Raw genomic sequence first — 13,211 nt, 5'->3', positions numbered from 1 at the left:
CGAGGCAGGTGGATCACTTGAGGTCAGGAGTTCAAGACCAGCCTGGCCAACATGGTGATACCCCCCCCCTACTAAAAATACAAAAATTAACCAGGCATGGTGGTGCATGTCTGCTACTAGGGAGGCTGGGGCAGGATAATCACTTGAACCTGGGAGGCAGAGGATGGAGAGAGCCAAGATCGCACCACTGCAGTCCAGCCTGGGCAACACAGTAAGACTCTGTCTCAAAAAAAAAAAAAAAAAAAATTAAATCCTTAGAAAGATGTATCCTCTGCTGCTACTCTAGAACTCTAGGTGGAAGCAGAGGTTGCAGTGAGTGGAGATCATGCCACTGCACTCCAGCCTGGGCAACAGAGTGACACTCCATCTCAAAAAAAATAAATAAATAAAGGTATTTAAATCCTTAAAAAGATGCGTCCTCTAGTGCTACTTTAGAACTCTAGGTGGAGGCAGATTTCTAAACCAGTTCTTTTGTACAGGAATTACTGGTTTGGGTGGGGCGTGGTGACGCTGCTGTCTCAGAATTAATGTAATCATGCATCATCACACTCCCTTTTGGACTCTATATTTTCAAGGCCACTGTCCTGCCTGTTGAAGAGATTATCAGTTTGATCCTCATGTATTTTCAGAATCAAAGTATCTAAGTAAGGAATTATATAAAAGTTGTAGGAATGTGTTTTACATCACTTTTAATATAGCCACATGGTTAATAACAGCCTCATATTCAGGGTTTGGATTGCAGCAGTGCCATTTACTTCACTGCAAGTGCTAAACGTCCTCATCTTTAAAAGTGGGATAATGATATAGTCTTCCTGAAGTTGTGAGGATTGTAGAAGTTAAGGCTGTGTATGGTGGATCACCCCTGTCATCCCACCACTTTGGGAGGCCAAGGTGGGAGGATGCTCGAGGCCAGGAATTGGAAAGCAGCCTGAGCAACATAGGAGACCCCTGTCTCTACAAAAATAAATAAAATAAAGGAGTTAGTATTTGTAAAGCCTTCACAACAGTTACTGGCGCTTTGCGTGTTATTATTTTAAGGCCATTGCCCCATAGGACCTGATAGCTTTCTATTTACATGCTTTAAAAAAGCAGAGAAATGGAAACTCGATTTTCCCAACGCTCCCTAATTTCACTAGTTGCTTGATGCTTTTCAAAGCATTTAGAACACTGCAAACAGCAAGGAAGGTCATACAGTAAAGAAATAAATAAAAAGCAACACCGAGTTCGAGGTGTGCGTTCTTCAAAAATTCGAATTGAACGCTCCCTGGTCACCCCTTGCCATTACACATATTCTTCGAAATGTACTAATTTTTTTTTTTTTTTTTTTTTTTTTAAGTAAAAGTAATCCTTACACAACCTAAGAAAAAAGCAGAGCATTTTCCTTGACCACTTTGAGATCTGGGTGAGCAGTGGATGTTTAAATGCTGGCATTTCTACAAGGTCGGCAATTAAGAATTCACGAAAACATGAATCACTCCGAATTATCAGAAAAACACTAAGAGCGCTAGGAGGCCTCGGAGCCTTTACTCCCCCTAGAAGCAACCGGTGAGCACCCTGGGGCAAAGCCGAGGTCCCGAGCGCTGGGAAGGCGGCTGTGCCCGACCGCCGGCTCCGCGTCCCTCTCTGGGTGCATAAGTCTGGGCTCCCGCGCCTCTCCCGAGCATTCAGCGCCCCGAGCAGAGAGGGTAACCAGAGGAGCGTCGAAGCCCGGAGAGAGAAGGAGCAGGCGCTGCTCTGGTAAGAAGCTCGGGCCTCGCCCCCGCGCGCTGGCGAACCGGCTATCCAGCGAGCCAGTAATCCGCCCGCGCTAAAGGGCGCACCCGGGTCCCAGACCCGAGGCCCGACACCTAGAGGGAGTACGCTGGGGTACCGGACTGGACAGGCCAGGCGGGGCCAGGCGCGGGAGGCGGGGCCAGGCGCGGGAGGCGGGGCCAGGCAGGGAGGCGGGGCCAGGCAGGGAGGCGGGGCCGGAGCGTGGGCGGGGCACCGCGGGGCGGGGCGCGGCGCGGCGCGCGTTTCCGGTGTGCGCGGCGGAGCGCTAGGGCGGGGGCACAGTCGGCTCCCAATCGCGCACAATGAGACAGCGCTGAGCGCCGGAAGTGGGGCCGAAGGAAAACACGGAGAGGGAGCCCGGCCGGGATAGGAAGAAGCTGGGGACCGCGGCGAAGGTGGTGAGTGCTCCTGGGCGCCTTCTCCCAACGTCCCTGCCAGACTCGCCTCCGGGCTGATTCTCCAGTTGGTTTCCTGGACTCCAGAGTAGTGGTCCGGCCTGGCCCCGGAGGTACGTTGGTTCCATCCCCCGCCGGCTTCCTCGCACCAGTTTGGGTGACCGAGGAACCCCCAGGCCGGCAGAGACTGAGCTCTCGGGTTCGAGTCCGTGTTTTCACTTTTTGTCAGACTGCGGGCGCAGAAGATGGGATTTGGGTCAAGACATTCGGCTCTGGCCCCTTGGCTGGCCGGGGGAACCCTGGAACCCCATGGAGACAGCAGGTCACTTCCTGCTTCCTGGTCCCCACGGTGGCTTCTTGGCCAGGAGTGCAGGGACGCCTCCTCTTTCTCCACGTCGGTCTCAAAAGGGTGGAAACTAAGGCAGATCGGTGGTGGAGCGGTCAGATGGGGATTGAAGAGGAGTGTCATTCCTCAGGGAATTGCTGTTCCTGACAAAACCAAACTTGTTTGGGGTTGGAGAATGGGGATTGAGGAGGTTAGCTGGAGTTGTCCCTTGATCGGAAACCCAGCCCCTTTGATTACAGCTGCACCTTGGTCGGAAGCCCAACCCCTCCGTAACCTAAGCGCTCAAAGCCGGTCTGTCCAGAGTAGTGGTGGGGAAGGGACGGAAAATTGGAGTTGAAAGATGTAGTACTCCGTTCACGTAAAGTTTCAGTGTATAACACTTACAAGTAATTGCCAACTTAAAAAAAAAAAAAGACTGTTTCGGTAGTTTAGTAATAATATTGCCTAGGGATGAGGTTTTCTTTGAAGAGAAACGCTTTGTTACAGAGGAAAAAGCCCACCATACTTGGTTTGAGTAATACTCTACTATGCTACCGTTCTGGAACCTATAGACCTTCTCTTAGTCACAGATTTAATCTTCATGCTAAATAGTAAGTATTAATTTTCATGAAGACTTAGAGGACCAAGCCTCCCAACCTCTAGAGTATGGCACTGATTATTAAGAATGTGATAGAATTTTTACTTTAAAAAAATAGGGAAAGAGTTTCACAGGCTTTGGGCATCTGTACGATAAATGTGTTATTTTGTATACTTGTATGATATCTTGTTATACAGTTTGATATTTTCCCACAATGCCTTCTTTCAGGTGCAAAGTAAGAAAATTGAAGTCAAAGACCATGGGAGATACAGCAAAACCTTATTTCGCGAAGCGCACTAAAGACCGGGGGACTATGGATGATGATGACTTCAGAAGGGGTCACCCCCAACAAGATTATTTAATAATAGATGACCATGCTAAAGGCCATGGCAGTAAGATGGAAAAGGGCCTTCAAAAAAAAAAGATAACACCAGGGAACTATGGGAATACCCCCAGAAAAGGACCATGTGCTGTTTCCAGCAATCCATATGCATTTAAAAACCCAATCTACAGTCAACCTGCTTGGATGAATGACAACCACAAAGATCAGAGTAAGAGATGGCTGTCTGATGAACATACTGGTAATTCAGACAACTGGAGAGAATTCAAACCTGGACCTAGAATTCCTATTATAAACCGACAAAGAAAAGACTCCTTTCAGGAAAATGAAGACGGTTATCGGTGGCAAGACACAAGAGGCTGCAGAACTGTGAGACGACTGTTTCATAAAGACCTAACAAGCCTAGAAACCACGTCAGAAATGGAAGCAGGAAGTCCTGGTAATGTTTTCCAACTTGTCAGATCACAGCCTCAGAGTCAGCAATGTCTTATTCTTTTTCATCCAAATGAATTTTGTTACTTTCAGCAATTTTGTTTCAGTTTTTCATAGTTTCTGTTTTAAGAAGTGGTCACTTAGTGTGATTATTTTAAGGATTGTAATCATGATGTTTGGGCAGCTTCAACACATTTCACATGTTGATCCCTTTAAAAGTTTACTTTGCCCCAAGGCTCATTTTACTGAAGTAAACATGTTTTCTGTAACGTGTTTTTTATGGAAGAGGGTAGCTATATGCCCCAGGGGACCATATCGTAATTGCTCAGTGGTTTTTGTGTTTTCAAAATTATGATTATAATTTTGTATTTGAATAATTAATGTGTTCATAATATGACAGAATATAGAGGTTGTTTTTTAAAAAAAACTTACTTGTTGATGTAAAAACACAGTATACACTGTGTATATCTCCTGCCACAGGAGATATATCTTTTGGGTGTAGTGTCAGTGTCCCGAGATGGATAATCTGAGATCTTTGTTTTTCAAAAGGGATCATGACAAACAGGTTGAGAAACAAGTTTAGAAAGTCAGACATAGATTCAAGCTTTGCTGTTTAGTTTCAGTAAGACCAAAACTAATTTCTCAGTGCCCTCACATGCTTGGTTAATTGCCCCAAAGGGATAATAAGGAGGTAATATGTTTTTCTAAAAGTAAAAAGTAGGTTTTGTCCATGTGGCAATGATTTCTACAAACAGGAAGGTTATTTTTATCTAATGGGTAATATTTACTGAAATGAAATAAAGTCACAAATTGGATGGAAAAAAATGAAACTATCATAGTTGGAAACATGGACTTGTAAGTTTATTGACTGAAAGCATTTTTTAGTGGTCGTACAGAATGTGCTTCAAACTGGCCAGCACTGTTAAATAAATTTTTTTAGTTTAAATGCATTCAGGGAATATGGACACTTTCTAGATCGCCCAATGCCTTTTCTCTTCATGTTTTCTCACAGTGGCCAGTTCATACACAGGTTACCTATAAGGCGTTTGAGTTTGTGTCCCATGCATATGAATACTTAAAAGCAAAAAGGTTGTCTTTTATTTTTATAAGGTCTTAGGATAAAAATGAAAGTCTCAAGCACTTACTGATATTAAATGGGGGGAAATGTGCTATTTGATATTTTTTTCTTTTTTCGTAGATTCTTCTAGTTGTCAGATCCATTTATTTATTTTTTATTTTATTTTGTGTTTTGAGATGGAGTCTGGCTGTGTCACCCAGGCTGGAGTACAGTGGCGCGATCTTGGCTCACTGCAACCTCCGCCTCCCGGGTTCAAGCGATTCTCCTGTCTCATCCCCCAGAGTAGCTGGGACTAGAGGGGCATGCCACCACACCCGGCTAATTTTTGTATTTTTTATAGAGACAGGGTTTCACCATGTTGGCCAGACTGGTCTCGAACTCCTAACCTCCGGTAATCTACCCACCTTGGCCTCCCAAAATGCTGGGATTACAGGTGTGAGCCACCGCACTCGGCCTGATTTTTTTTTTTTCTTTGAGACATTCTTGCTGTGTCACCCAGGCTGGAGTGCAGTGATGTGACCTCCTGTCACTACACCCCCTGCCTCCCAGGATCAAGCAATTCTCAAGTCAGCCTCCCGAGTAGCTGGGACTACAGGTGCACACCACCATGCCCAGCTGATTTTTCTATTTTTTAAATAGAGATAGGGTTTCTCCCTGTTGGCCAGGCTGGTCTTGAACTCCTGACCTCGAGTGATCCACCCGCCTCGGCTTTCCAAAGTGCTGGGATTACAGGCGTGAGCTACCGCGCCTGGCCCTCAGATATTTTTAAATTGGAAAATTAAGAGTATATATCAATATCAAGTAGCAGAAACAGAATGAAGTGTTATAAAGGCGTTAAGTAGTAGGGAGACACAAAACTTAAATCTTTAAGCTAGGAATAGCTTAAAAGAATTATCTGATGCAGCACTCTGTTGTGATATATCAAAGATGGAATCACAATTTTACAAATCAGGCAGCTGCAACTCGGAGAGGTTAAATTTACACGGACCTGTTTATGCAGAGCAGTAAATGAGGAAGTAGAACTAAAATTGGGGACTCTGCTACTCTGGCCATTAACTCACCCTCGCTGGACCTGAAATCCTGACGGCGGAGCCGAACATTTCTTGATAATTTCTGGGCTTTTAATTTGTGTTTTTCTTTGTTAAAAATTGTGTCTATTTAAGTGTTTCTGTATTACTGTGTCTAGGTGGGATATGGGCATTTAATTTTGTTACCTGTAGGCGGTCTTGTAGAAGTTGATCTTGAAAACCATTTTACTTTATTATTATCATTATTATTATTTTTGAGACGGAGTCTCACTCTGTCATCCAGGCTGGAGTGCAGTGGTGCAATCTTGGCTCACTGCAGCCTCCATCTCCCAGGTTCAAGCAATTCTCCTGCCTCAGCCTCCTGAGTAGCTGTGACTACAGGCATGCACCACCACACCCGGCTAATTTTTGTGTTTTTAGTAGAGTCAGGGTTTCAGCATGTTGGCCAGGGCTAGTCTCGATCTCCTGACCTCCTGAACTGCCTGCCTTGACCTCCCAAAGTGTTGGGAGTACAGGTGTGAGCCACCGCACCCAGCTGAAAAGCATTTTAAAAAGAAAGTTTATCAAAAATTTGCAGCTACACATTAAAAGGAACTATTTGCTGACCACGGAAACTTATGTTTTCTTATTTTATTTGTATTCTTATAAAAGCAACTAAAGAAGTTGCCTTTAAGTGTATTTGAATAAGAAATTAATTTTGCTATCTTTTTATTGGAGGTAATTCAAAAGCTTGCATGCTTTCCCTGTATGGCACACAGGTATATGCTTTCACAGTTATTAAGTAAAGAGTTATTCAGTTTCTGTCCCTTGAAAATCTTCATATAGGAAGTATTAAGCTTTGGTATAGCATTATTTACTTTAGAGAGATTCAACTGAAAGTATAAACTAAAAAGGATCTCATTAAAAGATTGAAATTTCTTTATCAAAATTGTGTCTTAATAAGGAAGGGTCTTATTCAACAATGTGAGAAGATATAATGGAAATTATAATACATTTGCTTTTTGTTTTCCCCTCAATACAGTACTACCTTCTGTTTTTTTCAGCTCTACATTACTGCCCCTACTTTAGTCCCTCAAATGTCCTAGATTGCCAATTTAATGTATTTGGGACATTGCCATTAATGATCTTAGCTGGAAAGCATCCACTCAAATACACATATCCTTTGTGAACCATATACAAATAAAATATGGGAAACTTGGAATGCTGAATATAGGGAACTCTTATTACAATAAATCTGAGGTAAGCCAGGTAGTCTTCCTCCAAGTAATTATGAGAATTTTTCTTTTTCTCTTTTGTTTTTTTTGAGATGGAGTTTCACTCTTGTCAACCAGGCTGGAGCGCAATAGTGCGATCTTGGCTCACCGCAGCCTCCCAAGTTCAAACAATTCTCCTTTCTTGGCCTCCCAAGTAGCTGGGATTACAGGTGCCTGCCACCACACCCAGCAAATTTTTGTATTTTTAGTAGGGACGGGGTTTCACCATGTTGGCCAGGATGGTCTCGAACTCCCAACCTCAGGTGATCTGCCTGCCTCAGCCTCCCAAAGTGCTGAGATTACAGGCATGAACTGTCACACCTGGCCGACAATTTTTCATCGGTACCTAGCTTTACCCTCCAAGCGTCCCTCTGGTGAGATTTTGACAGTTTTTACCACACATGCCTGTGAAACTAGGTTTAGAAGGTTATATTGCCTTTCAGTGCTAGTCCACTCCAGATGTGAATGCGTATGTTCCAAGAAGGGATTTTAGTAATTTCTCTCCAGTTTTTATGTTGTTAGTTAGAAGGCTGAATTTCAGGATTTCATCCTTATTTTGTTTGTTTGTTTTATAGACAGAGTTTCACTTTGTCACCCCGGCTGAAGTACAATGGTGCAATCATTGACTCACCGCAGCCTCACCTCCTAGGCTTAAGCAGTCCTTCCATCTCAGCCTCCCAAGTAGCTGGGACCACAGGAGTGAGTCATCTTGCCTGGCTAATTTTTTTCATTTTTGCTAGAGATGACATCTCACTGTGTTGCCCAGGCTGGTCTTGAACTCCTGAGCTCAAGCAGTCCCTCCCACCTCAGCCTCCCAAAGCCTCCCAAAGTGGAATTACAGGCATGACCCACTGCACCTGGCCCCATCCATATTTTAATCTGTATTTTCAGTCCCTTTGATTTAGCCATGTGTTCTTGGAGAAGTTATTCTCTTGAATTAGCATTGTCCCCATCTGTACGATGGGGACAATATTAGTATTAGCAGGATTGCTGTAGGGATTAAATGAGGCAGTACATATAAAGTGCTTTACATCTATTGCGTAATAAGATACACCATCGTGGTAGCTGCCGTTATCTGACAGAATTTCTAAAGCCATCCACTTCTGTTTAAAAGCAGTAGGAGTTAATTGTGGTCTTTGGAGGAAGAGAGAAGTTACTCTTTCTAGAAAATGACAGCAAATATAGTTATATGGAGAAGCCTTTGTGACCAGAAGAGAGGAAGAGTTTAAAAAAGGAATTCGGTTCCCTATCACTTACTGGCTTGCGAACTAACAGGGGCTTTTCTAAAGCGTATTGCAATGTTATTTTAAATTTGTAATGAGTTTTTGCCTAAGAAACCTGTAATAAACACTGAAGTTAGATGCAACTTTTTTCGATAATGTTTACTAAATGAGCATGGATATATCTCTAAGTAAAAGAAATGCTTATCTGAAAAAAAAATTGTTTTCGACCAGAAATGCAGGCCCTAAAAGATTATAATAATTTAATTGGGAGTGGGGGGTATTAAAAAGGAAGTATTAAGTTAGCCCAAGGTAGCCTGATTTTCTGTTGAAACGACAACTTAGCTTTTAGTATTTTATTTGTTCAGTGCATTTTGATGGAGTTTTTGAAACTGCTTTTCCAACACTGTAATTTTTGTAATTTTCTCGTATTATGGAAGTTGTTTGCAGAGTTAATTTTGTGATTGTCACCTCAGGTAGTTTTAGCACAGTGCTTGCTTCCTATCCTTTAGAGCTCTCAGCAAGCTTTTTAAAAATTAGAGGTCCTATAAAATTTCCTTTTCAGCCAGCCAGTTCGTTGTAATTGCCATACTAGTAGTCATGAGTTCCTCTGAAAACTTGATGGAGGAATTACTTCATGTAGGGCGTTTCAGTAAGTTTATATTTCCAAGCACTAATGTGTTACTAATAGTTTCATTTTTTAAAGCTCGATATAAGTTATCAGAACTATCTAAAGCAATTTTTTATCGTTTAATCCCACAATCACTTTAACAAGTTGAAAAGTTGTAGCTTTTAAAAAGGAACAGGATTTCTTTTTCATTATAAGGATTATAGAACTAATAGCAGAGTTTATAAACAAATGTACTTAGAGAAAACTTTTGTTTCAATTGCCAGTTGTTTTTTTCCTTTGAAATATGCTCAGCATACAGGCCGTTCAAAGAAGCTAAAATGAAAGTAAAGGTAAAATGAGAGATAGTTGTCCTTAGTAAATAAAATTTTGGCTTGGACTTCTTCATATTAATGGAGGTACCCAGCTTATGTGTTGTCGAAGTCTAAATTTGCAACTAAATGATTGATTTTTCACTCCAGATGAGGATATAATTGATTTCTGAGTTGTCCAGGGGTACATTGTCCATTTTGCCTTATTGAGATTGTTCACTTACAGAAGATGAAAGCAAATGTGGATGGTTTTAATGAGAATAATAGGTGTACTTACAGATGTTATGGAATATATAAGATATATTTACAATATGTATTGTAATATATTAAATATAATAGAATTATACATATACTTGCCTGTAATTTTTCTGTTGCTTTACTATGCTCAGCAGTATACCAGGAAGAGATAATAAAAATCAAATTATATGACTGAAGTAGAATTCTTTTAAGTTTTCCAAAAAGATGATTTTTATGGATTAATGTCTGCAGGTGATGCACTCACTGAATACAGTATTCAAGCATGTTGTCCATGGGACGCTACCTTTCCTTCTGCTCTGCATTCAGATGGGATTTATTCTCTCACATGATTTAATACATATGTAAGGTCTGCTTTTTACTCAGGAGTAGCATTATTTAATATTGCCGATAATATTTCTCCCCCAACTGAAGAAAACAAGAAGCAGAGGTCCAGACCTAGGAAGCCACGGAAGACTAGAAATGAGGAAAATGAGCAGGATGGAGACTTGGAAGGCCCTGTGATCGACGAGTCTGTGCTTTCAACGAAGGAGCTGCTAGGCTTACAGCAGGCTGAGGAGAGACTGAAGAGAGACTGCATTGACAGGCTCAAAAGGGTAACATCCTTATATATATATTTATTGGTTAGAATCCTGGTTTTGGCCTCAATTTTGTTATTAATTGAGTATGCATGCTGTGATCAATTAGATATCCTACTTTGGTTATCAGTATTTAAGCACTACAAGTTAAAAGTGATATCCAGTGTGATTCAATAGGATTAGGAGTCATTGCTATTGTACCTAAAATGACTGTTAGGGTAGTGATAAAGGGAACAATGACAGTAGCAATTTTAAAAGTGAAGAAGCCAGGCACAGTGGCGTTCCTGTAGCCCCAATTACCTGCGAGGCTGAGGTAAGAGGATTGCTTGAGTTCAGGAGTTTGGGGCTGTAGTATGCTCTAATAGCATCTGTGAATAGCCAGTTCACTCCAGCTTGGGCAACATAGTGAAACTCCTGTCTCTTTAGAGAAAAGAAATTGAAGGGGAAATCATTTCCTGGCTGATTTTGTTTATCTGAATATTTGGTTTTACTACTTATGTCTCTCTAAATAAATCTCTTCAAATTATAGCGACCACGAAACTACCCTGCAGCCAAGTACACCTGCAGACTCTGTGATGTTTTAATTGAATCCATTGCATTTGCCCATAAGCATATCAAGGAGAAGAGGCACAAGAAAAACATTAAGGTAAATTGAATGTAACCCAAACAAGTCTGCTTACCTGTGAGTTGTTATTACTTGTCATCTCTGTGGCTTTTTTCTCCTTAAGGCTATGATATTGATAACTTTACTGCTTTATTTATTGGATATATTTGAGCCAAAATACATAATACTGGTCATATGTATTTACTGGTTAATTTTGTGAATTTCCTTAAGGGCAGCATCAGGATATATGAAGTCATTGATAGGACCCAGGTATATGTCCTTATACTAGTATTAAAGCAAACAGTGTTTGTAAGTGCTCTTTTTAATATTCTTTCCTTACACTTTCTCCTTATGCCCGCCTATCCTCTGTTATCACTGATCCACATTATGTGCAAAAGGAAGTATGTATATGTTTGATAGGATGAAAAATAACACAGCTAAGATGAGAAGGGAGGGCTAAGAAAAAGAAAACTCTATAGGGCGTTGTCTTCATGAATGGTAGAAGGTAAAATTACGTGTAAGTCATTTTTAATCTCAACATTTGATCTTAAAAGGAGAAGCAAGAGGAAGAGTTGCTCACTACGTTACCCCCACCAACACCCTCCCAGATAAATGCAGTTGGCATTGCCATTGACAAAGTGGTACAGGAATTTGGCTTACACAATGAGAACTTGGAACAGAGGCTAGAAATTAAACGTATCATGGAAAATGTGTTCCAACACAAGTTACCAGGTATTTTCTAGATTTGTTTTTCTATTTAACTACCTAAATTTATTCATTCATTTCTCCTACCAGTAGTAATTTTCACCAAATAAAAATTTATTTCCCATGTCATGAAGCTCTCATGTTTTCTGTTTTTTTTTGTTTTTTGTTTTCCCTAGCTTTCCCCAAGGTAACAAGGACTTTCATATGCATTGTCATTCCATTATCAATTTTACCCTGTGTGCGAACTTTAAGTTGAATGCCCCGCATTATTGGGACACTATGGGACTCTTGTGTATATATTTGTTTGCCTTTCTACTCATCTAAATTGACACCATATTTTGAGTTAAAATCAAGAGAAGTATCCTGAAGTTATTTTCAGGTTATTCATGTCAAAAAAAAAACAAAGATTTTATTTAACTGTACTTAAAAGAATTGCAGCATCTAAAATGAACTTTGAAAACCAGTTTTAATAAATTTGTATTGGATTTTATGCACTGTTGAGTTGATTTTCCAAGTTATGTTTGTCTTCTGCCTGTTTTTAACTTTAGACCTTTGGCATGATAGGGAGGGGGGACAACTATTTGGAGTGTATTATATGAAAATTTAAGGTCAGATATGCTCAATACCTGACACAACTGCTGTCAATCCTTGATAGCAGCAAACCCCACCCCACATCGTCCCCCAACCCCCACTGGCCATTCGTATTTAGGTAAATGGTTGGAATAGCTTAATCATTCTCAGTCCTTGCTGTGCATCAGAATTACCTGTGAAATCATGGACAACTATTTTTACGAAGCTCGACAAGTGATTCTGATCCACAGCTAGGGTTGGAATCATTATTTGTGTTTTGTCACCTTATAAATCTTGAAACTATTTGTTCTACTGAAAGATCATACATATAGTATTTGTAGCAGATATACTTTCATAAGAATAAGGGAAAATCCTCTTTCCGCCATCTTTCCGCGCAGCCACAATGGTGCGCATGAACGTCCTGGCTGATGCTCTCAAGAGCATCAACAATGCCGAAAAGAGAGGCAAACGCCAGGTGCTTATTAGGCCGTGCTCCAAAGTCATCGTCCGGTTTCTCACTGTGATGATGAAGCATGGTTACATTGGCGAACTTGAAATCATTGATGATCACAGAGCTGGAAAAATTGTTGTGAACCTTACAGGCAGGCTAAACAAGTGTGGAGTGATCAGCCCCAGATTTGATGTGCAACTCAAAGATCTAGAAAAATGGCAGAATAACCTGCTTCCATCCCGCCAGTTTGGTTTCGTTGTACTGACGACCTCAGCTGGCATCATGGACCATGAAGAAGCAAGACGGAAACACACAGGAGGGAAAATCCTGGGATTCTTTTTCTAGGGATGTAACACATACATTTACAAATAAAATGCCTCATGGACTCTGAAAAAAAAAAAAAAGAATAAGGGAAAATAATCTCATTTTATTATATAGGTATTTCCTAAAAAGTCAATCGTAATTTTGATGATTTTTACTGTAAAATTTCATGTAAAAATGAAGGTACTTTGTGTGGAAAACTGCTAAAACCCAGCGAAATCACTCGAAGTTTAGCAAACCTTAAACAAACAAGAAAACCAACCCCTGATGAGAAAGGATACTATTTTGACATCATAGTAAAACATTGAAAATAAATACTATAATATAGATAGTGCACATATACACA

General features: G+C 41.0%; 1 protein-coding gene and 1 pseudogene across 5 annotated transcripts in view; both read left to right on the top strand.

The window, feature by feature from the left end:
- Positions 1-2,046: 2,046 nt before the first annotated feature.
- TUT7 (terminal uridylyl transferase 7) overlaps positions 2,047-13,211 on the top strand; it is a 65,901-nt gene continuing 54,736 nt past the window's right edge. Inside the window, exons 1-5 of one of the 4 annotated variants that reach the window (XM_030919298.1) lie at positions 2,047-2,281; positions 3,320-3,870; positions 10,051-10,232; positions 10,744-10,860; positions 11,373-11,550. In XM_030919298.1, the coding sequence (XP_030775158.1) occupies positions 3,351-3,870; positions 10,051-10,232; positions 10,744-10,860; positions 11,373-11,550 (997 nt within the window). In that variant the 5' untranslated portion in view covers positions 2,047-2,281; positions 3,320-3,350. The remainder of the gene's footprint in view (positions 2,282-3,319; positions 3,871-10,050; positions 10,233-10,743; positions 10,861-11,372; positions 11,551-13,211) is intronic. The other 3 variants (XM_010377798.2, XM_030919297.1, XM_030919301.1) reach the window with 3 other exon arrangements.
- Positions 12,470-12,934, top strand: LOC104673671 (annotated as a pseudogene). Its single transcript, XR_004053928.1, has one exon. The product of XR_004053928.1 is annotated as a 40S ribosomal protein S15a pseudogene (transcript).

This window comes from Rhinopithecus roxellana, chromosome 16, assembly GCF_007565055.1.
Source record: "Rhinopithecus roxellana isolate Shanxi Qingling chromosome 16, ASM756505v1, whole genome shotgun sequence".
NCBI lineage: Eukaryota > Metazoa > Chordata > Mammalia > Primates > Cercopithecidae > Rhinopithecus > Rhinopithecus roxellana.
Note: the sequence above shows the minus strand (reverse complement) of the source record. Positions and strands in the feature narration are given on the sequence as shown.